Source organism: Doryrhamphus excisus, chromosome 11 (assembly GCF_030265055.1).
Source record: "Doryrhamphus excisus isolate RoL2022-K1 chromosome 11, RoL_Dexc_1.0, whole genome shotgun sequence".
NCBI classification, from domain to species: Eukaryota; Metazoa; Chordata; class Actinopteri; order Syngnathiformes; family Syngnathidae; genus Doryrhamphus; species Doryrhamphus excisus.
In genome coordinates, this window is record NC_080476.1 from 14,310,089 (window position 1) to 14,334,905 (window position 24,817).

Below are 24,817 nucleotides of genomic sequence, written 5' to 3' on the forward strand. Positions count from 1 at the left end.
ATAAGGTGTCATGGTAGTATTATAGTATATAGTACACAGTATATACAGTAAATACTTCCAAGAGGGACTACAAGCTTTATACCTTTCCATAGAAGGGGAGATAAGAATTTAGGCTGCATTAGAAATGCAGAGAAGAAAAGAAGATAGTCAGAAGGATGAAATCCTCAGATTGAAACCATCATGAGAAGATTCAGTAGCTATCAGAAATACTACTTCAAATGTGGAGTACACCAAAGCCGTGGAATTACCATCCAGATGGTTCCTGGAAATATACTTCAGTGCCTCGTCAAGGAGGATGACCGGGATAGAAATTTTCAGGACCACGATCCACTGAGACCAGCAAAGGGGGGTCACCTGGAAGATCAGCTGGACAACAGAAGCATGGGAAGAGTTAATAAAGCCTTGCAGTACAGGTGGTCTTCTGTTTGAGACCATTTCGTGGTTACGCCCATATATTTATGAAAAATGTAATTTTTGGTCGGTAAACACGAGTGAAAAATACGGTGAAGATAACTCATAAGTGCGCCAAGGAAAAGGAAAGCCTTCACCATGGAAGTAAAAATTAACTCCTTGTGAGTCCATTTAGGTATAAAATAAAAGAAAAAAGTAGTCTAATTTTACAACAAAACTAAAGCAGATGTAGCGACCTGGTCTTTCTCACCCTGGACGTGGTCTATCATCAACGGGGCCCGTCATGTTCTGGCGTTCCGGGTTTCCAATTGTGGGTTAGGAACAGCACATACGCCTAGCTACATCACTGGAGCTCAAACCGGCTTCCATCGTACCCAGTGCCCAGACACATTGATAGAAGTGGCATGACGCCGTTCACTGGACTAACAATGCTGGCCTTCCTTTTTTATTTTTGGGTGGGGGCTTTCTATAGGCTCCTAAAACCAATCCTCAAACTATGTAGACACCCACTGAGCGAACATTTAGCTTCTGTTGCTAGTGAAGCGAGAGCTGAACCTGACCTAACAATTCCAACAGTCACTTTAATTGCAAATGCTGATCCGAAATCGGAGCAGAACGCCAACTTCATGCTAGCAGGAGGGGGCGTGCGTTATAAAAAAATACATTTTTACAACCGTTTCAATGATGGGTAGGAACAAAACGTATTAAAGTGCCCCCCCACACACACACATCCTTCAATTTGGACACACCCCACCTATTAGCGGAGATGGCGGCTAAATGATGTACAGTTACAAGATGTCCCCACAAACATGAAGAAAGAGTCTAAAAGGCAAATACTCACTGGCAGAGGGTCAACATAGAGGATTAAGAAGTGGAGGGACAGCGAAAGGACAATGGCGCCCAGTAGCCAAATATTGACCCAGGGAGGCATTCTCAGCAGGGACTGGTTCTCAGACAAACTGTAGGGGGGGGGGGTTGCATCCATCAACAATGACAATATGACAGCAGTAGAAACAAGAGCTGCAATTTTAAATGTTCTCATTCTCAACATACAATACGTGCAAAAGAGAGGAGGGTACGGGCAATAACTCGAACACCCAGGGGGGGGGGGGTTCATTCAGCCCATGGAAGGGTCTGGAAACACGTTACATCATGTTGGGGTAGTACAAAAAAAAAATGTTGGGGTAGTAAAAAAATTAATTACGATGAATGCATCACAACAACAAGGCTGCATGGTGGACGAGTGTTTATCATGCAGGCCACACAGATCGGGAAGACCCGGGTTCGATTCTTTCCTCATGGCATGTCTATGTGGAGCTAGCTAGTGTAGAGGTGCTGTTAGTGTGTGTTAAATGATTAGCAATATTAGCTGCCTGAGAATGGACTGCATGTGTTCTCCGCACCGCTGCAGTATCCCACACTGGACACTAGATGTCAGGAAAGTTCCATTAATGAGACAATAGACAATAGCCGTCAATGCCAACGTGATTATTATGGCTACCATATTATAGATAACACCACCAGTGTAAAAGTGACTTTAAGAGGTTTTTACATGTCTATATGGCTCTAATAACGTTAAAAGCAATATTTAAGCTTTTAAATGGGATTTATGCTCAGAGTTCTTAATATTAAATTCATAAAGCAAGGGGCGACTGTATGTCTATTTGCGTCTGGTCACTCAGTGGTGGCGTGCAGTGTGTTGCTATGTGGGGAATTAGCGCCCCCCTGTGTTGCGTCGGCGCCCCTGCGCCTTCCAACTCTAACTTGAATGAAAGCATTTAGGAGGTTGTGTATTTTGCCTGATATTTAAGCGAAGTGGTTGGTGACTGCAAAAAAAGCGGCCTTCAATACCGACATCTTCCTTTCCTTCCCAAACGTTTGTCTTCCAAAAGCAAGATGAAGTTTGTTTGCTATGCTCCTTATTTGCCATGGGTGTGTTGTGTGTGCTGACATGGAAGTCGTGCGGTTATCCCTCAGGCGGATGTGTAAGGCTTTGGACAGGGGGCGTGGTGTCCTGCTTGTCAATCATCACCGTCTTACAGTTGACATTTGAGCGTGACATTTTAAAAAGAAAGACGACACTGACCTGTTGAGGGCGTTGAACATTTCGATGGTGACCAGCACAGACAGGGCCATGGTGGTGGGATAGCGGGACTCAAACACTTCACAATCGATGCCCTGGAACACCGGGTTGTCCTCGGTGCACTGCATGAAGTGTCTCTGTGTGGAGGGGGCGGGGGGGGTCACCATGTCATCATTGTAACCACAATCGATAAGATTCTTAGGAGGCCAAGGACTCACCAGCTGGTAGAAGGACACCTGCGGCCCCTGGTCATCAAACAGGTACCACCACGTGGCGGCGCTCACTGTTCCAAGACCCACGTATCCTAGGAGATATGAACCACGCCTTTTTGATGTCGTCCATCTTAAGTCATAATAACAGCTCTCATAAAAAAAGCGTACCTCCAATGGCCAGGTAGCGGAAGAAAAGCCATCCCGAGATGAGAGGTTCTTTGGGATTCCGTGGAGGTTTATCCATGATGTCCAGGTCTGGGGGGTTAAAGCCCAGGGCGGTGGCGGGCAAGCCATCGGTCACCAGGTTGACCCACAACAACTGGACAGGTATCAGAGCCTCGGGGAGCCCCAGAATTGCCGTCAGGAAGATGCTGCATCCAAACGCACCTCAACGTTAGCAGTGGAAGCGGACGTGGACGTGGAGATGACCGTGGTGCTTCTCACCATACGACTTCCCCCACGTTGGAGGAGATGAGGTATCTGATGAACTGCTTCATGTTGTTGTAGATGGCCCTGCCCTCCTCCACGGCGGACACGATGGTGGAGAAGTTGTCGTCAGAAAGAACCATCTCTGATGCCGATTTGGCCACCGCCGTGCCGGAACCCATGGCGATGCCAATCTCTGCTTTCTTCAAGGCGGGGGCGTCATTCACGCCATCTCCGGTCTGGAACCACAAAAGGTATTTGCATTAATGTGGAAGTGGGCTCCATCATCATGCTGGGAGGTGTTCCTCATGTTTTCACTATGATGATGCAACAATATGATCCTTCCTTCCTTCCTTCCTTCCTTCGTGGATTAAAGGATATCGGCAAGGGAATATTGGTGCTGCCTGAAACCACCTTCACGATTTTTTTCCTTCCTTCCTTCCTTCCTTCCTTCCTTCCTTCCTTCCTTCCTTCCTTCCTTCCTTCCTTCCTTCCTTCCTTCCTTCCTTCCTTCCTTCCTTCCTTCCTTCCTTCCTTCCTTCCTTCCTTCCTTCCTTCCTTCCTTCCTTCGTGGATTGAGGGATAACGGCAAGGGAATATTGGTGCTGCCTGAAACCACCTTCCCGATTTCTTTCCTTCCTTCCTTCCTTCCTTCCTTCCTTCCTTCCTTCCTTCCTTCCTTCCTTCCTTCCTTCCTTCCTTCAAGGGTTGAAGGGTATCGGCAAGGCAATATTGGTGCTGCCTGAAACCACCTTCCTTCCTTCCTTCCTTCCTTCCTTCCTTCCTTCCTTCCTTCCTTCAAGGGTTGAAGGGTGTCGGCAAGGCAATATTGGTGCTGCCTGAAACCACCTTGCCGATTCTTTTCCATCAGATCAAACCCACAGGAAGCAGCCGAGCGAGCCACAGATGACAGCTTTTGATCGCTGTGTCTTAAGAGAGCAGTTTCAGAGGAGAAAGACCCAAACACATCACGCTTCACGGACCTCATGTCATGTTTTCTATCCACAATCCATTTCTGGAGGAAGACTGAAATGTACTGTCTAGAAGTTGCATGTGTCCACATCATAAAACAGGAAATTTACTTCACAGAAAGATTTTCATTATATAAGTTTGTAATATGACTAGCTAAACAGTCCCTAAAAGAGAGTATAAGACGACAGTAGCCTACCAGAAAAGTTAATTGGCCACTCCAAATTGTCCATAGGTATGAATGTGAGTGTGAATGGTTGTTTGTCTATATGTGCCCTGTGATTGGCTGGACACCAGTCGAGGGTGTACCCCAGCCTCTCGCCCCAAGACAGCTGGGATAGGCTCCAGCACCCCCGTGAGGATAAGCGGTAGAAAAGGGATGAATGAATAAATTAATAATTCCTTCGTCACACATTTTGTCGGCCTCTCTGCCTCTTTTTGTCACTCCTTGGTGGAAATGAAGAGTAATATTAGTCCTTCATTCTCCTCACCATGGCAGTGATCTCATCGAAGGACTGCAGGTATCCCACAATCTTTGACTTGTGAGCCGGCTCCACACGCGCGAAACATCGAGCGTGTTTCACGGCTTCTTTCTGGGCTTCCGGGGAGAGGTCATCGAACTCACGGCCGGTGTAGGCCTTCCCCTTCACGTCCTCCTCCTCCCCGAAGATGCCGATCCGTCTGCAGATGGCCACGGCCGTGCCTTTGTTGTCCCCGGTGATCATGATGACACGGATTCCTGCCTCGTTGCACAGTTTCACCGAGCCTATCACCTCCTTCCTGGGCGGGTCCAGCATGCCCACGCAGCCAATGAATGTGAGGCCCAACTGAATTATGGGGGAAAAAAAAGGATTATGATGTTTCATATAAAGTTAAAAAAATGCAAGAAAAAATTTGTAATCAAATGTGAAAAAGTCATAATTTTAAGAGAATAACATTGTAATATATTATAAGAAAAAAGTCATAATATTATGAAAAACAAACAAAACGCTGTAATTTCTTAAAAATTAGGCCGCAGAAAAGTTACAATATTACAAAAATAAAGTCAAAATATTATGGCAGAAAGTCAGAATTAGCAGAAAATTACAAGAAGAAAGTTGTAATTTAAAAAAAAGGTAGAATTTAACAAAATCAAGTCAAAATCTTAAAAGAAAAAGTCGTAATCGAACAAGAAAAAGTCAGAATTTTATGAGAAAAAAGGTCATAATGAGGAAAAATACATAATTTTTAAAAAGTCATAATATGAAAAACAAACGAAAATTTTGGCAAAATATTTAAAAAAAGTATTTCAATTAGTCATGCTATGATTAAGACCTACAAACTCTGCCTAGCAACAAGCGACCAGGATATAGATTCCAAGTAATGCCACTGATGTATATGTTCCATTATTATTATTATTAAATAACTAACTACCTTTAATTCACAACGTTTTGTCAAAGTTGCACACCTACTTTACCTCATAATCTACAAACTTGCTGGAATTCTCCAAGTCCATTTGCTCTTTGCGTGGTGGGTTGTCACGGGTGGCCAAGGCCAGGCATCGCAGGGTGTCCCTCCCCGTGCCCCAGTCACGGACCTTGGACATGAGCTGGTCACGTAAGGCCGGCGTCAGAGTCACCTTCCCAGTTCCCACTCGTAGGTACTGACAGCGCTCGATCACGCTCTCCGGCGCACCCTGTTGGACACAACCCTAAATGACTGACTGACGAACGTAACTGATTATAATACGCCATTTGGGACGACGGGGTGGTCTTCAAACATGCCTTAACAAACATCTTGCTCTGTGAGCCTGGCTTGACTGGCGTGCAGTAGACCGACATGGACTTGCGGTCACGAGAGAACTCCAAAGTGAAGTCTTTTTTCATCAGCTGCTTGATCACCTAAAAGATGAGCAACAGGAAAAATTAAATATATAATTATTAAGCGTTTTCAAGCACAAAAATGGCTAAATGAAGTAAAATACAAACAGAAAATGCATTCAAAGACATGTAAGGCTATGTAGCGTTTTACACTGGCCTGCTAGGTGTCAGTAATGTTACTATAATATTTGGTGAGACACACAAGCACCAGACTTGATTGCCGCAAAAGGCTTTTATGATGACATAATAATGACTACAACAACATGGCTTCCTGTTGGTGAAGATGAACGCCCGGCGTCACGCCTCCCAACAACTGCTGATAATTCTGTTAGTTCCGTACTTCCTCATGTGGCTCACCGAATTACAGGCCCCAGCACGCTCCACCTTGCTGAGTCCGGATAGGTCCGTTTTGAAAACGTTCATCTTCTCCACTAAGGTCGTCAGGGCCGTCTCTGTGGCTTCACCCACTTTCTCGTACACCCCTTTGCCCTGGGAGAACACACAAACGCACCACATTCGCACATGCTACATAAACATGAGGAAAAACAGCCTACATATATGAAGAGTGATTGTTACCGATAATTATCGGCATAACAGTTTTCGTCAAAAAAGCCAATATCAACCATCCGTAATAACATGTATGACAGGGGTCTCAAACTCAATTTACTTGGGGGCCACTGGAGCTCGGGTCTGGGTCAGACTGGGCTGCATCAGGTTTTCCAAAAAAAAAACCCCACACATTTATTAAAAACTAAAAAATTAAAAAAAAACTCCATGGTTCCAATTTTCTACAAGAAAAGCTCTGATAAAACGTTCCACTGTTCTCAAATATCTTACTTTTTATTTTTCTACAAAAAATAAGATGAAAAATAAATAAACAAATCAAGAATAAAGAAAATCAATCAATCAGTAATAAATAAATAAATATAATAATAATAATAATAAAACGGCAAATAATAAAAACTTAAACGACATATAGTTGGTGGGTAGACAAATTATTTTTTTCAGATTAAAATGAACAAAGCATTATTAGACATGACAAAACACGACTAGTCACATTTATACTCTTTTTTTATTTACAACATATTGCGCAACTGCAGGGTCTTGAGACACATGCTCACTCGCAAACTAGAGAGCTAGCCACCTAAACGGTAGCCTTCAAGTTATTTCCTTTAAACTTAAATAGCCAAAAACTTACCACTTCCACACGGATAGGGAGGATAACTATTAACAGTTATTTAACCTTTAACATGAACATGAATCAAACGTAATAATTTTTTCTGGGTACATGATACCATACAGCATCCATATCAAACTTGCGCGGGCCGCACTAACATTAAACTTTCATATCAAGGCGGGGGCCTCAAACTAGTGTCCTGCGGGCCACATTTGGCCCGCCGGGCGCGTGTTTGGGATCCCTGATGTATGATATTCAGTCTATTCAGTTTACCAGAGGTCAAGGAGAGAGTTATTAGGAAAATGACTCTGCTTTTGGTCAGAATGACCTTTCTCCAGACTTGATACTGAATGGCACCCCAAACACACCTACAATAATTCCCCCCATGTTCCCTCTGGTGTCAAAACATCTTGTCAAGGAGAATGTTTAAACCCCCCCCCATACGAGTGAGTCATACAAGCGAAGTCCCTCTAAAAGGTGCTGGTAAGTGGAGTAGGGGGGGGGAGGACGCCCTAATGGCCAATCATTTGTTTGTGTGACAGCACAAAGCAATAAAGCTGCTCTCCTTCCTGCCCGAGCGCCACCGGAGTACTCCGTCACATAAAACATATTAAAGAGGTGGTAAACATGGCTGTTTTAAAGTGAGGAGGATATGTACCGTTTAGGCGGCGTTATCCGTGGCCTGACTCGCCAGCGTAGTTACCAAGATACCGTGGCGATGACAAAAGAGGTGAGAAAAGCAATTTCAACCAGAGATCAGACACGAGGATAAAATTAGCTCCACGGCAGACGGAATGTACAAGAAGCAAAACGACATCATCTTGTATGTGGGTGCTTTTGTTGCATGTATGGCAACGACGCTGTACTTATTATTATGTCCGTGATATGTGTGTGTGTGTGTGTGTCTTTTAATGACCTCATTGTAATCCAGTGAGGAGTCATTGCACATGGAACACACAGTGGCCAACTCCAAAAGTCCATCATAGTCTCCACACTGGACGGACCTGTCTCCTTTCAGTCTGCAGCAAAAAAAAAAAAACACACACAAACAAACGTGACTCGCAAGTGAAAAACACTTCCCAGTCATTAATATTTATGGCGGAAGACACCGGCTTGTTTAGCATTGCAGGGCTCAGTGGGGGAAACAATAGTTGCGCGGCGGTAAACACTCTTTTTGTGTCTGTGTGCGACTGCGAGAGCGTGTGTTCTGGAAGCAGCGCTTAGTTGCGTGACGACCTTCCCAGTAGAGAACACAGTCGTTGCTAGCAAAGCTCCCACACACAATAAACCCACACTGTGGCTGTTATGAAATCGACGCTTCATGTAGTCACATGTGTAGCTAAACAAACAACGTTGTGACTATTATATAATATTCGATATTATGTAATAATAAATCAATTATTTAATAATATACACCCTTGATCGAAATTTTAAGACTAGCTGATAAAGTTCAGGAATTGACTTGAGGTTCTACGTAGAGCTTCAAAACGCAAAAAGGAGGAACAGGAGTGAGACAAAAACATGTGGAGTCAGCAATTTAGTGCAAATAAGCATGAAAGTGAAACTGATGTCATGACTTCATTTCTGTCATGACCTCTTGAAGACCAACGTGATGGTATTGTTGATCTTGTTGTTGAAACTTCTTCGAGCATCCTGAAGGTTATGGAACAAAAGAGTCAAGCGGTAAACCCCAAAAAATGTCACTGGTCCGGAGTTGGGGGATCCAACTGTCCATCAAAACATGGGACAATGAAAGAAGGTTTTTTTGCAGGAGCCAAGGCAGTCCAATAACAATCAGACGGCATGAGCGACAAAAACGTTTTAAGGAGAATAAAATGTCTTCAAACGGCCTTGTCTCCTTCAACGGCAAAAAATTGGCTAATTGGAATTTGCATTTGAGCACCAAATATGGGACATTTAAGGGTGGAGGGGTCAGCTTCATGATGCTTCAATGGAACAATGGAGCTTCAGGTTGTGCAGGGGTGTCAAACGCCAGTGAAAGGCCCTCGTCTGGATGGTGACGACTGGCTTTTCCCCAAACAGGACAACGCTGCACTTCAATGCCCGCCTGACAAAGGACTTCTTCCAGAGGAATAAGATCACTTTTTGCATGTTCCCCTTGGTTTAAATCCCATTGAGAACATTTTGGGATGGATGGCAAGGGAAGTTTAAAAAAATGGACATCAGTTCCAGAGAGTGGATGCCCTCCGTGAAGCCTGGGGCAACATTCCCGTCTCGCCTGAAGTACGCCTAAACCAACTTTTGAGGTGATTAAAAATGGTGCGGTCCTTCTTTTGAACATTTTATTTCTGTCTTACATTTCTGTCTTAAAGTTGAAGAGCCCACTTTACTGTACTGTAAGGCTTGTTTGCAATAAATTGCATAATCAAAAGTTTGGTCTCACTCCCATTTCTTCTTTATGCAATTTGAAGCTCCTTAGAGTTAGAATTAGAATTAGAATTAGAATTAGAATTAGAATTAGAATTAGAATTAGAATTAGAATTGAATTTGAATTTCTAAGAAAAGAAAGGACATAGTCTTGTTAGGACATAGCACAGTTTGTGTTGTATGATGGAAACTCACATTTGGCCTTCGGGAGCGTATGTGGATCCTGTTATGGAGAACTCATGCAGGGCGCAACTTGAATCCTGCACCTTGTCGGCAATGAACATCTGGGGGGGGGGGGGGGGAGAGAAAGGCAAGATAAGAGTCTGATTCTCCATCGCCTTTGCTTTGAATATGACAAGCACAGATGGTGAGTTAATTACGTGTAAAATCAACTTTGCATGGTCGGTAGACGTGTACTGTCCGTTTCAATGACAATAAGTAACTTTTAGCTGATTCATTCATATGGAGAACTGCAACAATTAATCTATCATCCAATTAATCAGCTGCTATTTTGGTGTTTGATTATTTAAAAAAGCAGATTTCAGGTATCCGAAATGTTTCCACCGAGGATGAAGCGGCTACTTTGATATTTTACATTTCGTAAAGCAACACATTTGGCTATGCAGTTTTATACATGTCAAGAAAAAAATATAGATAAAATACTTTAAATGTTTTGTTTGGTTTTCCACATCTACTGTTATTCCCCACCCCCAAATATTGGAACATTTTTTCTTCTAATGTTGCAACTTCATTCCCATAATATTTCTGTGTTTTACTTGTAATATTCTAACTTTTTCCTCATCTAATTTTTCAACAAGTGTTTCCTGATATTATTAGTTTTAAAATAATGTCTAATGTTTCAAATTTCTGCGTTTTCATCATGATATTGCAACTTCATTCTTGTAAAATTACTACTTTTATTCCCCGTAAGATGACATCAGATTATATGACATTATTCTCCGACTATCATAACTTCTTCCCAGCCTAATTTTCTAATGTGCAACCTCATAAATTTGTGATATTTTTCCCATGAGATCTCTTAATATAAAAAATTTATAATATTAATATTTCTGCTGTTGTTTTTGCTCTAACATTGAGAAATACACAGTGCTCCTGAACACCTCATCAGTGTACAGCATATTAGGATAAAGAAAGGAGACGGATACAGAGTCGTTCATCGTTCTGTGTACATTCTATGAACAAATAAACCATTTGTTCACTCGCTGTATTGGTACTCAACATTTTTGTGACTTTGACTTTATTCCTGTAAAATGATTTTTGTTTTGTTTAATTAATATTTTTTAATACTTTTAGAATGTGCCATGGGCCAATTAAAAAACACCACACCCTGTTCTAACACTGTAAAATACAGTGTTCTTCAACGCCTCGTCAGTGTCCATATTAGGAAGAAGAAAGAAGACAGATACGGAGTTGTTCATCATTCGGGGAACAAATAAATCAGTCAAAGACACGTAATAAAGATTTCCCGACCGGAATCTGTCTATCGTGTCCCAACTTTAAAAGAACCACCAAGTGTAGATACTTTGTTTGGACACTAATTTGTTAAGTGCACTGAACAAAAATTTGAGCGTATGAAAATTGAGGTTGGGCTGTATTAGCACCCAAGAGGACATTGAAGGGGCCAAGATGGGGGAAGGGGAAGGATCCATCAAAGGCAATGAAAATACTTGATTCCTTTTATTTGGAATGTTATTGCAATATCAGCGGGACGGAAGGGTTGGGTCGTCCTGACACTGTCAAGTCACAACGTTAAAAGAAAGTGCTTCATTGTCGCTTCGTCATCTGGTTAACTAACAGCGACAGACAGGGATTTGAATCAAAGGCTCCTCCTTGCACATTCCCAAATGTTCCAAATGACGAGGAGACACAGTCCTGTACCTCTTGAACGGATCAACAACTGAACAGTTGGGACTCCCACAAGCGCACACACACACAGCAGCACAAAGCCGGAAGAGAGAAATATAATAACGTTGTTCCTTCATCTACTTTTCCCCTCACTATCTCATCTGCTGTGGTCTCCACGGAAACAAGGCACAGTGTGATCCATGTGACTCAGTGGTAGTGCCACAAGACCGGATTCATCTCCTCACTTCCTCTGGGCTTGTGTTGAGATGTGTTTCAAGGGAAAACGGAAGTCCATGTCAGGATATGAAGGTGAATGCTGGGGTGCCCTCCAGGTTTCGGTGTTATTGGGACCACTCAATGGAAAACCAGTCCAAGTGCAAAGCATGAAATCATGGTGGAACACAGTCACGTTGTTCTGGGCTGTGAGGAGGGATATGATCATGTCTCTAAAAAAAAAAGCCAGACACGTTGTCCACTTAGGCTTGGGTCGGACACAATTATGTTGTACATTTCTTATTACAGGGGTGTCCAAATTGTGGCCCACGGCTGCTTTTTCATTGGCTATCAGCATGTTAAATAATGTTAAAAGTTTCCATCTTAAAGGGGACTTTTCTGACCTCTAGATCTTGTTCGAATGTAGCATTCTGGTGTTAAACCATGCCAAAGTTTCAGATTATGAGATTTGCATATTTGGAAATGAGCCCTGAAAGAAGTTCGGGATGGCTCGGAACGCTCGGTTTCAGAACACCGACTCACTGACTTCCTTATATGGGCACAAAGTGTACTAGCTGTTCGCTGAACAAGCTGAGTAGGACCATTCCCATCGGAGGCGGGCTATGGGTGGAATAAATTCAAACAGAATTTGAATTTGAACAGCTGGAATAGGTGCAGATTCTGGAAGATCTAGAAAGCATTCTGTGTGTAGCTGCTCTGTAGGAGTCCACAACTCAATACAAACGGCCAAAAAATTAGAATAATTGGTCTCCTTAGTGTTGGGCGTCGTGGTCTCCTTTTTGAGACCACCTCCTTGCAACGCCCCCTTCCATGGAAACATGAAGAATGGGTCAGAAGACATAAGAAGTGCTTCTTCCCAACCCTAGTTGGACATGTGACTTCGTAGTATCAACATCATGTTCTTTGTGAGGTATGTTTGAAAAACACTAAAATATGTGCATTCTTCCTTCAAAAGAAGGGAAAGATAAACACTGGAGAAGAAAGAGGATCTGAGAACATTGGCATGAATTATTCAGAACTTCCCACATGACTGAAAAACGTTAAAGATAATATTGTGTGAGGCATTTATCCTCATATAAATTTGCGTTATGTAACTGTAACCGAGCTCTTATTGAATTAAATCAGTCGGGGGTGGGGCGAGCGGAGTGATTACTAACATTAATAATGCACTTCGGACAATGCTAAGCTTGCGTCTTTGGATCTTTCTGTTCCGCCTTGACTGTGCCCAAGCGCAGGGAGCCGGGGTGGGCAAACTGCAGCCTGTGGGCCACATCAGGCCCATAAGTGGTTACTGCAATTAAAAGAGGCGAGCAGTGTGGATTGGAAAAACGACTTCTACGACAGCTTGGGACGACCCCGTGGCTTGCAGGGGAAGTGAGTTTTATACTATGTCTAGCCGCTCCCGAGTGATGTGGAAGTGGTCCCACAACAAATAGTTGTGCAAGCCCATGGCTCCGTTCTATCAGTCATCATCATTCAGTATGACTTGGCTACACATTTTTGTTGCATTAATATGACGTCAAGGTAAGACATTTTTGTCATAGAAATGTAGGTATTACTCTTTTGAACGCATATTGTTTCGAGAATCTTCACTTAAATAACCCTGATAAATAACCACAACACTGAAATCAGACCAGAACTGGGCTCACACATGTCCATATAAACTGACTGACATTTTCATAAACATAATTTTTTGGGGTCTCAAATTTTAGTTTTTTTTTAAAGTTTTTTTGAAGCGGGTACTGATTAAAGTAATAAAACAGGGTGGACCAGGTGAACATGATATGAGTTTGGAGATTGCCACTTACTCTACAAACGGACATTTGATTGGTGGTGAGGGTCCCCGTCTTGTCAGAGCAAATAACCGATGTGCAGCCGAGGGTCTCCACCGAGGGCAGACTGCGTACGATGGCGTTCTTCTTGGCCATACGCCGGGTACCGAGGGCGAGGCAGGTGGTGATGACAGCAGGGAGACCCTCAGGGATGGCGGCCACAGCCAACGCCACCGCTATCTTAAAGTAATAGATGGCCCCACGCACCCAGGAGCCCCCGTGGACGGGGTCCCCGAAGTGACCGATATTGATCATCCACACCGCCACACATACGAGCGAGATGACCTTGGAGAGCTGCTGGCCGAACTCATCCAGCTTCTGCTGCAGTGGCGTCTTCTCTTGCTCCGTGGCCGCCATCTGATTGCGGATTTTTCCAATTTCGGTGGAGACACCGGTCGCCACGACGACACCTGTAGCACGGCCAGCAGCAATGTTGGTGCCCTGCGAAGATAAGAAATGGAAATTATTTATCATTCCATTAACATAAACCAAGTGATAGGAGTTATTAGTGGAGGTCAATATTGGATGTAAACCTGACAGGGGAGTCAAACCTAGTTTTTTCCGCATTCAATCATCACATTAATCATTTGATTAATTAATTAAATTTTTTTTTTGTATTTGGAGTCATTTGTCCGCCTAGCTATAGCTTACAGTTTCTTGCTTTACAGCTGGTGTATTAGAAGCAAAGCAGAAAGCGTTTGGGCGTGTGACGGTTTATGGTTATGATTATGGTTATTCCTGTATTGGTCCAAAGCAGGGGTCTCAAACATGCGGCCCGTGGGCCAAATGTGGCCCGCAGGACACTAGTTTGAGGCTCCCGCCTTGATATGAAAGTTCAACGTTAGTGCGGCCCGCGCAAGTTTGATATGGATGCTGTATGGTATCATGTACCCAGAAAAATTATTACGTTTGATTCATGTTCATGTTAAAGGTTAAATAACTGTTAATAGTTATCCTCCCTATCCATGTGGAAGTGGTAAGTTTTTGGCTATTTAAGTTTAAAGGGAATAACTTGAAGGCTACCGTTTCGGTCGCTAGCTCTCTAGTTTGCGAGTTAGCATGTGTCTCAAGACCCTGCAGTTGCGCAATATGTTGTAAATAAAAAGAGTATAAATGTGACTATAGTCGTGTTTTGTCATGTCTACAGGGCTCTAATAATGCTTTGTTCATTTTAATCTGAAAAAAAAATAATTTGTCTACCCACCAACTATATGTGGTTTCTTAAGTTTTTATTATTTGACGTTTTATTATTATTATTATATTTATTTATTTATTACTGATTGATTGATTTTCTTTATTCTTGATTTGTTTATTTATTTTTCATCTTATTTTGTGTAGAAAAATGAAAAGTAAGATATTTGAGAACAGTAGAATGTTTTATCAGAGCTTTTCTTGTAGAAAATTGGAACCAAAGCGAAGTTTTTTTTTAAAAAATGTTTTTAATGAATGCATTTTTTTGTTTGTTTTTTTTGGAAAACCTGATGCGGCCCAGTCTCACCCAGACCCTAGCTCCAGTGGCCCCCAAGTAAATTGAGTTTGAGACCCCTGGTCCAAAGGAAGCTAAGAAGCTAATAAATGACTGATGACTGATTAGCAATGCTGCTGTACTCGCCTCTACAAACTGAGATTAGATTTTTTTTTTTTAATCATAAAATTCCAATCACCTTGGCCGCTCTAAAATGCGGTTTTCTTTTAAATATCAGATATTTGAGAAGTTAAAATTTCCACAATTTGGGTCGCCGCTCGTCAGCGAGAGGCTGATGGCGGGCCAAGTCAAGAGTGCGAAAAGTCGAAAAGTTGATGGAAAATGATGCCTTTTATCCAAGATGAGAAAGCGAGTACTTGTTTACTGACGTTTGATGACAAGCCCGTGTGTTTGGAGACATTATCAACGATGAAACACTTTAACCACGACGACATCAATCATAAATAAAAGTATGAAAAAGTTCATTTCCATGTGTGTCATTTTCTTTACAAAGGCCAGAGGCTATTCTTGTTCCGAGATGGGAAAACTGAGCGGTTGATTTCAGGTCATGTAATGATGAAATATGCCTTGCGCGGTGAAATCCGTAGGAGTACAAGTTGTTCTTGTCAGTCAATGAAATGTTGTAATTGACCTGTTTTGTTCAGTTGGGGAAGAAAAATAAAAGGCTGTATGGTCCTAAAGGTTGGGGGGGTGCATAGACAGCTTGTCCTTATTTACGTCATGCTTGGCTAAAATCACGTTAGCAATTCAAGTAGTGCTCTTACAGAAAACAGCATGTTCTTCTTGTCTTGATTGACGGCTCTGGGGTCAGGAACTGGGTCCGTGTGTTTGATGATAGACACGGACTCCCCTGAAGAAAAGATTGTACAAGATGTCCAAGGGAAGTGACATTATGAATAACAATAGCATGTGTTCATAATAGCAAATACTGCTAATAGCAAAAAATGTGCGCAGAACAAATTAGCTGGGTGCCCAAACGGTTTTCATACAATCCCATTGAACTTTTGGAACATATTAAGTGAGAAATGAGGATTGCCTGTGAGGATGGACTGGTCCACTCGCAAGGTGGTGGACTTGATGGAGGTCACCCTGATGTCTGCAGGAACCTTGTCACCAACTGAAAAAGAAAAAAAAAAAAACATGGCGTAAGACTCAGCTGAACACGTAAATAAAGTCATTAAGTTGGGTTGGTCCCGGGGCAATAACCCTCTGAACCACCGTACAGATGCCGGCGCTGAAAAGGGAAGTTGGTTATTTCCATTTTTATGTGTGATAGCAAGAAGGCATTTGCTGTATCAAGAACAAACAAACAATGTGGCTTGTTTTTTTTCGTGTGGGGGAGATGGCTGGGGGCGTCACGCTGGCCAAGGCCGGACTAGCCGAGGAACGGGAGCGAGAGAACGCCTACCTACCGGCCATTGAGGTATTAATTATTATTGTGGGTACCAGAAGTTGGTGGACACCAAAGGTACTGATTGTTATTGGATTTCCTGTGTAGCAGAAATTGTGTGGGAGGGGTTTGCAAACAGGGACGACCTCCAAACTCCGCTCAGCTAAACCAGTGTAGATTCGAACCCAGATCTCCAAACTGCGAGGCTAACCACTTGAACATGCATCAGATTACAATTGAATGTCCAAAAGGAGTAGGAAGAAGCAAAACTTATTAAATCCTACCCCTCCATCTGGTACTTTTACAATCAGTAACTGTTACATTTGTTCACTTCCTGCTTTCATAAATTTTTTTATTGAATTTTTTTCATTTAAATTGTATTGTTTTATGTATTTTTTTTTTAAATAATGTACCTCGGACCGAAGTACGAGGTGATGTGACCATCCAATGACATAATGGGTACCATAGTAAGTGTCAATATAGTGAGTGAGATATATATATATATATATATATATATATATATATATATATATATATATATATATATATAGCACATCATGACTGGTTCAAGACTCTTCATCCTTGTATTTAGCAAACATCAACTGCTTGTATTGTTTCTTGAATTGGCTCATTGTTGTGTATTGTTTGAGGTCCTTACTCAATCCATTCCATAGTTTGATTCCACATACTGAAATGCTATGGCTTTTTAACGTAGTCCTAGCATCTAAGTGTTTCAGAGTCTTGCATAATATCCTGGCAAATTTGACATTCATTCACATGCGGCATCACCGTGACTCGCGACCGGGAGAAGCCCCAGCGCAGGTTTCCATCTCTTCAGGTCTTCTGTAACGCCTCACACCGTCCTGACAACCCGACCACGGCTCTCACCCCATTAAAAACCTCAAGGAAAGTTCCAGCGGAGGCGCAAAAAGCGGTGGTCCACATTGTACCTACCAAAGGGCAAGCATGCTGCCGGGATGGAATTTTAAAGTAAATATCCATTTTATTTTCTCTCCTTTGACTTATTTGTGGTAAATTGTGTCCATTTCCAGTCCCCTCCCTACACTTCATTTTAGCCTCCTCACATCAATTTCCAGTGGAACCAACCATTGGTTAACCGGGAGGGCGGGTGGGGGCCGGAAATTCAATGAAATGAAGGAGAATATGACTTTATTTTCTTTGTCGCCAGTTTGAGGGGGATCACGGTGGATTATTGCGCATGATGACTGCGTATACTCATATCTCTCGGCATTCTAAGTGAGGTTTCCATGCAAATTACCCAAGATATTTCATTTCAAAGCATCCATAACACGGATACATTTTGACTAAACCAACCAACGTATATCAACAACGTATATCCTCACAAGATCTGCCAAAATAAAGACTTCTCTATGTGAAAAGCACCCATCAGAAGCCTGAAAAAGCAAGATCAGCCAACTTTGGGGCGCAAATGTTTTATATACCCCTCCAAAAGTCCTTTGAAATATTAATGTTTATCATCTTCTAACAAGTAGGAATATGACAAAAATTCTCCTACTTCCTGAACTAGATCAAGCCCTTTCAATCTTCCTGGGGGAGTATTAGCACCCAACCAGTCAATCATCAACGCTTTTATTGGAATTGGTCACAACATAAGCGACACATAACATCGTTAGCGCTTTATCTTTGTGATGAAAATGGCCACCGTTAGCTTTCAATCGGGGGACACTGAGCGTGGCGATGCTGCTGTACTCGTGTTCGTGCTCGTATTCGTACTCGTGTTCGTACTCGTGTTCGTACTCGTGTTCGTACCCGTGTTCGTAACCGTGTTCGTACTCCTGTCGTACTCCTGTCGTACTCCTGTCGTACTCCTGTCGTACCCGTGTCCGTACCCGTGTCCGTACCCGCGTTCGTACTCGCGTTCGTACTCGCGTTCGTACTCGCGTTCGTACTCGCGTTCGTACTCGTACCCCTGCCGTACTCGAGCCGTACTCGTGCCGTACTCGTGTCTACGTTTGTTGTGACAGTGGAAAAGGTTGTCACCTTTGCTAGATTTGATTCAAATAAAATAATTCCAATCGTCTTTGCCACTTATTTGCTCCAAAGTGCGGTTTTATTTTAAATATTAGATATTTGAGAAGTTAAGAGTTTAAAAAATTCCACAATTTGGGTCACTGCTTGTCAGCTAGGGCTGATTGCGGCCCCCGCAGCCAAACCATGAGATGAGAACCACTGCCTGGCTTCAAAATGGACACGCGACAAGACACACATTTTGGAAAATTTCTGCAGAAAAAGATGTTGCTATACAAAAATCTTAAAACGGCGAGACGTCCAAAACGTCAAAGTCCAGGAGACCAAGAGGTCTTTCTAATCTGGTCTTTCTAATAAACCATAGTAACTGTCTATATAGTGATATATATAGAACCAGTCATGATGTGCTATATATATATATATATATATATATATATAGACAGTTACTATGGTACCCATATTGGTCATATCACCTTGTACTTCGGTACGAGGTGCATTATTAAAAAAAAAAACAAAAGAAACAAAAAAAAAAACTTAAACTGTATTATGAAAAGCAGGAAGTGAACAAATGTAACAGTTACTGATTGTAAAAGTACAAGATGGAGGGGTAGGATTTAATAAGCTTTGCTTCTTCCTATTCCTTTTGGACATGTGGAACTATGAACTGATTATGGGATGCACTCAATTGTAATCTGATGCATGTTCAAATGAAATTAAACCATTATCATAATATCAAGTTCAGTGTCCAAATCATGTAAAAAAAAAAATCATTTTAAAACAAAACATGATATCACTCACTTACAGTATATGATCATCTATGGTTAGAAATCAACATTTAATGGTGTTCAAAGGAACCAAAATGTCCTTCCTGAGTAATGTCTGCAGCTTCAAATCTAACATATAAATGCAATAAAATAATATATTGATATAAACATCCTCCACGGGTAAGAGATTTTTTCAAATGAAAAATAAAGCCGGTGCCAAAGCCCCTGGATGGATGCGTCAGGCGGGTACATAAAAATATTCCAAAATAAAAAGAAACCAAGTTGAACTTGCAGCCGCCAATAAACAGCGGTTGGTTGATTTGCATGAGACTCGCACAGCGGCAACCAGGTGGCGAAACACCTCAACCCGCGTGAGCGCCGGAGTCGCAGATGTGAGAGCGAAAAGAGAGCAGGGGTCGTTGTCGTGGTGACGGTGGGGTGTTGACAGCGTCTGTGAGGGTAGGCGGTTGAGTGGAGCGGTTCGGAGGCTTCGCTACCTGTGTGGGCTTGCCTGTATATCTTGTGTGAGGGAACAAGCCGGCGGCGACAAGCCCGAATTCCAAAGAGGTATTGGTCACAGGCACACAAAAGGGGGGGGGGGGCATATAAAGGAAGTCACTCCAAACGTTATGTAAACTAGGCTCTGTGATCTGTCAGATAAACTACTCTTGAGGCGCTTTGGTCAGTGTTGTCCCAAAGGATTGCAATCTACCTGTGGCAGTATGCGTGGTAAGAAGCAGACTTAGTGCCATCGAGTGTACGGAGTTGGGACCACACGCTATATGAGTGACGGCAAACAGGTGGCGCCAAATCTATTTGTAGCAATCCGGATGTATTTGTAGTGGAATGTATAAGAAACTGGCCGGCACAGCGGTCGAGTGGTTAGCACGCAGACCTCACAGCTAGGAGACCATGGTTCAATTCCACCCCTCGACCATCTCTGTGTGGAGTTTGCATGTTCTCCCCGTGCATGCGTGGGTTTTCCCGCGGTACTCCGGTTTCCTCCCACATTCCAAAAACATGCTAGGTTAATTAGCGACTCCAAATTGTCCATAGGTATGAATGTGAGTGTGAATGATTGTTGGTAAAGTGACTATGGGGGTGCTATTTCAAATTTAGAGGGCTCTAATGCTTGAAATGTATTCGTAAGCCGGCTTTCTCAATTTTTTAGTCAGGAACGGATATTTTCCTGAAACTTAGCTATGTTATTTTGCCGATTACTAAACCTTTTTTTTTTCTGATGAAAGACGGGGGGCTGCACGGCGGACGAGTGGTTAGCGCGCAGACCTCAACAGCTAGGAAACCAGGGTTCAATTCCACCCCTCGGCTATCTCTGTGTGGAGTTTGCATGTTCTCCCCGTGCATGCGTGGGTTTTCTCTGGGTACTCCGATTTCCTCCCACATTCCAAAAACATGCTAGGTTAATTAGCGACTTCAAATTGTCCATAGGTATGAATGTGAGTGTGAATGGTTGTTTGTCTATATGTGCCCTGTGATTGGCTGGCGACCAGTCCAGGGTGTACCACGCCTCTTGCACAAAGACAGCTGGGATAGGCTCCAGCACCCCCGCGACCATCGTGAGGAAAAGCGGTAGAAAATGAATGAATGTATGAGAAACGCCGTACTCCCATATGACGATGAGTTTTTTGCAGGATTGGAGTGAAACCCAGTCCCATTATAATGAGTTTATGAGCGAGAGTGAAGAGGCCAAATGACATCATGTGTACTTTAAAAACCTCACTTCATGTCTCATCCGTGTTCCTGCCACTCTGTGCTCATTATTGGAAGCAGTCTGAGCTGACTCACACATGGGGGGCTGGGGGGGTCTCCCACAAATCCCTCCGAACTATCAGAGGCGAAATCACAAGCCTTGGTGCGAAGGCGATGGATTACGGTCCAGGCTAGCTTACTCGGACGGGATTTCGCCTTGATGTTAGCTTCACGCACGCCAAGTCTGGCACAAGACAGATGTGCCGGAACCAGAGTGGCAGCAGGACTATTTTTAGACCGGACTGCCCACACGCAGGCCATCTTACAGCAAGGACTGTGTGTGTGTGTGTGTGTGTGTGTGTGAGTGAAGACCTGACAAACATCCAGCTGCGTCCAGGTGGCGAGACTGAGCGTATGGAAAGCAAAAGGAAATGGAAAAGCTGCGGACGGTTAAAGCGGGCTTTAAATACAAGGGGAGGTTTACTCCTACAGAGCTACACACATACGTACACAACTGGACCGTAGTCCTGGCACCTGCAAATCCGGGGGAAAGACTCTTATGTAATCCGGTTGTGTGATATTCCAGTGGTATTTCCAGACTCATGAATGGGCGTCAAAGTGTGTGGGAGTGAACGTTTTCTGTGCGGGTTTCTGAGCGCACCCAAAGCTGGGGAGAAGAATAAACGCTTACCCGCCACCTCCACGACGTCTCCCGGAACGATTTCCCTGGCTTTGATTCTCTGCACGGCCTTCCGGTTCATGCGGTACACTTTGCCCATTTCGGGTTCGTATTCTTTCAGAGCCTCGATGGCGTTCTCGGCATTCCGTTCCTGTTTAAAAGGAGATGAAGCAGATAAGAGATTGTTTGGATTGAATGCATATTTGTGTGATAAACAAGCATCGGGGTTATCACGCACAGTTCAAGGAAAAATAATCCTTCAGTGGACTCAACTTTTGAGTTGAAACAAATGTTGGTACAGTAAACCTCGGATATATCGGACTCGGATATATCGGAAATTCGCTCACAACGGACAGATAAAAAAGAACCGATTTTTCTGTAATGCATTTCCAATAAAAATTCATTGCATATATCGGATGGCTGCATCGTGGCGCTCTGATTCGCCGAATCGTGACAGGCCGCTATACGACGTCATTTGCAGCGTTTGCAGCGTTGCCTGCGCGTCCAGGTACATTGGAAACATAGTCAAGGAAGTGCCTTTTTATAACGGATAAAATCCGATTTACGCATATACCGGATATAAATCCGATATATGCGTAAAATGGATATATAACGTATAACGACATATAACGGATTTCGCTTATATCGGACAGAACCAGTGGGAACAATTGAATCCGATATATCCGAGGTTTACTGTACTTGTTTTGTTTTTAAAAACATAGAAACGGCATAAATTGAATTTAACAGTGAATTTTCTGTATTGTTGTGCTGACATCTTTTCACTTCTGAATACATGAATGCATAAAGCGGCGTTGGAGATGCAACCGCACGGCCGCTAGCCGTTCTTAGCAATAGTATGAAACCTCTCGCAAAAGGGAGCCGAGCGTATCTCACCTGCCAGACACCAATGACGGCGTTAGCGATGAGGATAAGGAGGATGACGACAGGCTCCACAAAGGCGGTGGCGGTCTCCTCCCCCTCCTCAAACAGAGCCAACACCTAGACAAATATCAAGTAGACAAAGTTACAGCATACACACGACAGCCGAACTCGATGGAGCTTGAGGTGTGTGTGTTTAGGAAGAAAAGCCGATGCCCACGGCCCTTGGAGGCCCACCCTCCCGCCTGCCGAGAGAGCCTACTTCAGGTAAAATAGGTAGAAATGGATCCATATGATATGGTATTTGGAATCCTGTTTACACTTACTTCAATGCCGTTCTTCATTGGTATTTAGTTTGGTTTGCATAAATGTTTCCATGGTCATGTGATAGCTTTCGCCAAGAGCCGTTCACAAATTGTACGAATTCATCTAACGCAGCATTTAAATTCTTGAAAAAAAGACTTCAACATAATGAGAAGATGACAAAGACAAATATTTAGCAAATCCATCTTGAAAGTGAAGTCAACCATGCAGCGCTAATTAGTCCAACACACAATCATTTGGAATTAGTAGCTGGTCATTCATCAACTTTGATGCAGGGATTAAATCCAACCTTTGGAGGGGGGGGGCACAATGTTTCTCATAAAACACATGTTAATGGGACTCCAAGCCCGTACAGTCAAATCTGCTTTTTCTCAACTTTGTGGCTATTTTTAGCGAGTATTCAGACCGCCATCGCTACTACTTTGCTACTAAAATGTTATTTGTCCTGATGGTCTTAATATTTTGACTTTATTTTTGTAGCATTTCTGCAACCTAATTTTCCATCATTTACATTTTCTTTTTTCTCATAATGACTTTGTCAATATTTCAACTTGCTAATAAATGTTATTTTTCAACATAATAAAAGGTTATTGTGGCCGCTAGATTACAACCATTTTCCTCTTGTAAAATTACAGATTATTTTTCAATTTTTGCTGATTTTTTGTTTTATTTTTTTTAACAATTATTGAGTTATAAATATATTTAATTATCTTAATATTTATTTTGACTGTTATATAAATTCATGATAGTGACAAGAACTATTTTTGTTATATTGTTACATCACCTTACCGCTTTCCTATCTATTTTAAACTAGCAAAGAGTACATTTGGAATACAGGAAGTGAACAAATGTCTTGTATCTTGGGATGTCCAATAGAGGCTTTTTTGCAGAAAACCGATAATTAATTTCCGATATCAGCCAATAACAACATGTGCCCCCGAGCGGCACTTCGGACACCCTGGCGTGTGGTTTTTCCTTTTGTTCCATTCCGACAGCAGATGTAATGAATGAGGAGTGTTGCATTCAGGGGTGCCCTCAAGCACTGGCGACTGCAGCAATAAAGTTGCTTTAAAAGTCATTTGAATGCCTCATTGAGTCCCAATTAGAAGCGGATTGCAAATCTGCCATTGGTTAGTAAAACCACTGGGCCATTTTATACATCCGAAGCTTCCTTTTCTGTTAAAAAAAATGACATTTTAAGGACCAATGCTCTATAATTACTGCGGTACTTGATACGGTGGATGGACTCAAACCGTGTGTGTGTGAGAAGCACAATCAAAGATTTGCTGGCTGATGCAAAGCAAAGAGGCAGAGGGGTGTAATGTCTGTTTGGGCGTATTCTAAATACGAGACAAATCAACTCAGGTTTAACCTAGCTTTAACTTTCAGCCACGCTAAGGATGTGCAAATACTGTATGTCGTTAGAAAAAAAGTTGTTTGGGCATGTCATACATCACAGCTTGGCTCCGCCGCTCCACTTTACCAGCGTATTTACAGTGAAAAGTCAATCTAACATAACATGCGGAAAATGAGCTGTTCCAGCCTCCGCCTGCACGCCAAGCTGCGAGAGAGGCCATATTGTGTCATACGCATTTTTAGAGCAATTTTCCTACTTTCAGAAATAGCTAAAAGCAATTCCATTCCAAAACACCAGAGACGTGCTGTAATAGATGGAAAAAGGAAAAAAAAAAAAGTTCATATGTAGTCAGGATTCCCCCGCTCCACCCCTCTCCTACCTTCACCACTCAAAAAGGACTTGTGATGGATGGTTGGGTTTCCAAAGGGACTCTCCCTGTTCCCCTTCCTAAAACTGGACCAACACTGGATGAAGAAATCCTCTATGGTACACGTTTCCACCAGCGGAGCTTGCATTTGAACGAGGGTAAAGCCGATACCGATACCAGCACTGTTCCCGATAGACTTCTACACCACTATGTACATGTGTGCAATACTTAGTTTTTATACTCAGTATAGTTACTCCAGACTCCATTCACTGTGCAATATCAAGGCTCAAATACAATATATTAAGTTCTATGTGAAGTAATGGTAATGGTTTTATTTCATTTGAACATGCATCAGATTACAATTGAGTGCATCCCATAATCAGTTCCCAGTTCC

At 42.7% G+C, this 24,817-nt stretch overlaps 1 protein-coding gene across 2 annotated transcripts in view; it reads right to left on the minus strand.

The window, feature by feature from the left end:
• The window catches only part of atp2a3 (ATPase sarcoplasmic/endoplasmic reticulum Ca2+ transporting 3), a 39,594-nt gene that overhangs the window by 3,777 nt on the left and 11,000 nt on the right, over window positions 1–24,817 (minus strand). The window contains exons 4-21 of one of the 2 annotated variants that reach the window (XM_058086869.1): window positions 22,391–22,495; window positions 21,509–21,647; window positions 15,980–16,060; window positions 15,708–15,793; window positions 13,434–13,898; window positions 9,721–9,809; window positions 8,054–8,156; window positions 6,318–6,449; window positions 5,865–5,981; window positions 5,558–5,776; window positions 4,593–4,928; window positions 3,151–3,371; window positions 2,875–3,077; window positions 2,713–2,798; window positions 2,498–2,631; window positions 1,253–1,370; window positions 249–366; window positions 83–113 (exon numbers count right to left, since the gene is read on the minus strand). In XM_058086869.1, the coding sequence (XP_057942852.1) occupies window positions 109–113; window positions 249–366; window positions 1,253–1,370; window positions 2,498–2,631; window positions 2,713–2,798; window positions 2,875–3,077; window positions 3,151–3,371; window positions 4,593–4,928; window positions 5,558–5,776; window positions 5,865–5,981; window positions 6,318–6,449; window positions 8,054–8,156; window positions 9,721–9,809; window positions 13,434–13,898; window positions 15,708–15,793; window positions 15,980–16,060; window positions 21,509–21,647; window positions 22,391–22,495 (2,757 nt within the window). In that variant the 3' untranslated portion in view covers window positions 83–108. The remainder of the gene's footprint in view (window positions 1–82; window positions 114–248; window positions 367–1,252; window positions 1,371–2,497; window positions 2,632–2,712; window positions 2,799–2,874; window positions 3,078–3,150; window positions 3,372–4,592; window positions 4,929–5,557; window positions 5,777–5,864; window positions 5,982–6,317; window positions 6,450–8,053; window positions 8,157–9,720; window positions 9,810–13,433; window positions 13,899–15,707; window positions 15,794–15,979; window positions 16,061–21,508; window positions 21,648–22,390; window positions 22,496–24,817) is intronic. The other variant, XM_058086868.1, reaches the window with a different exon arrangement.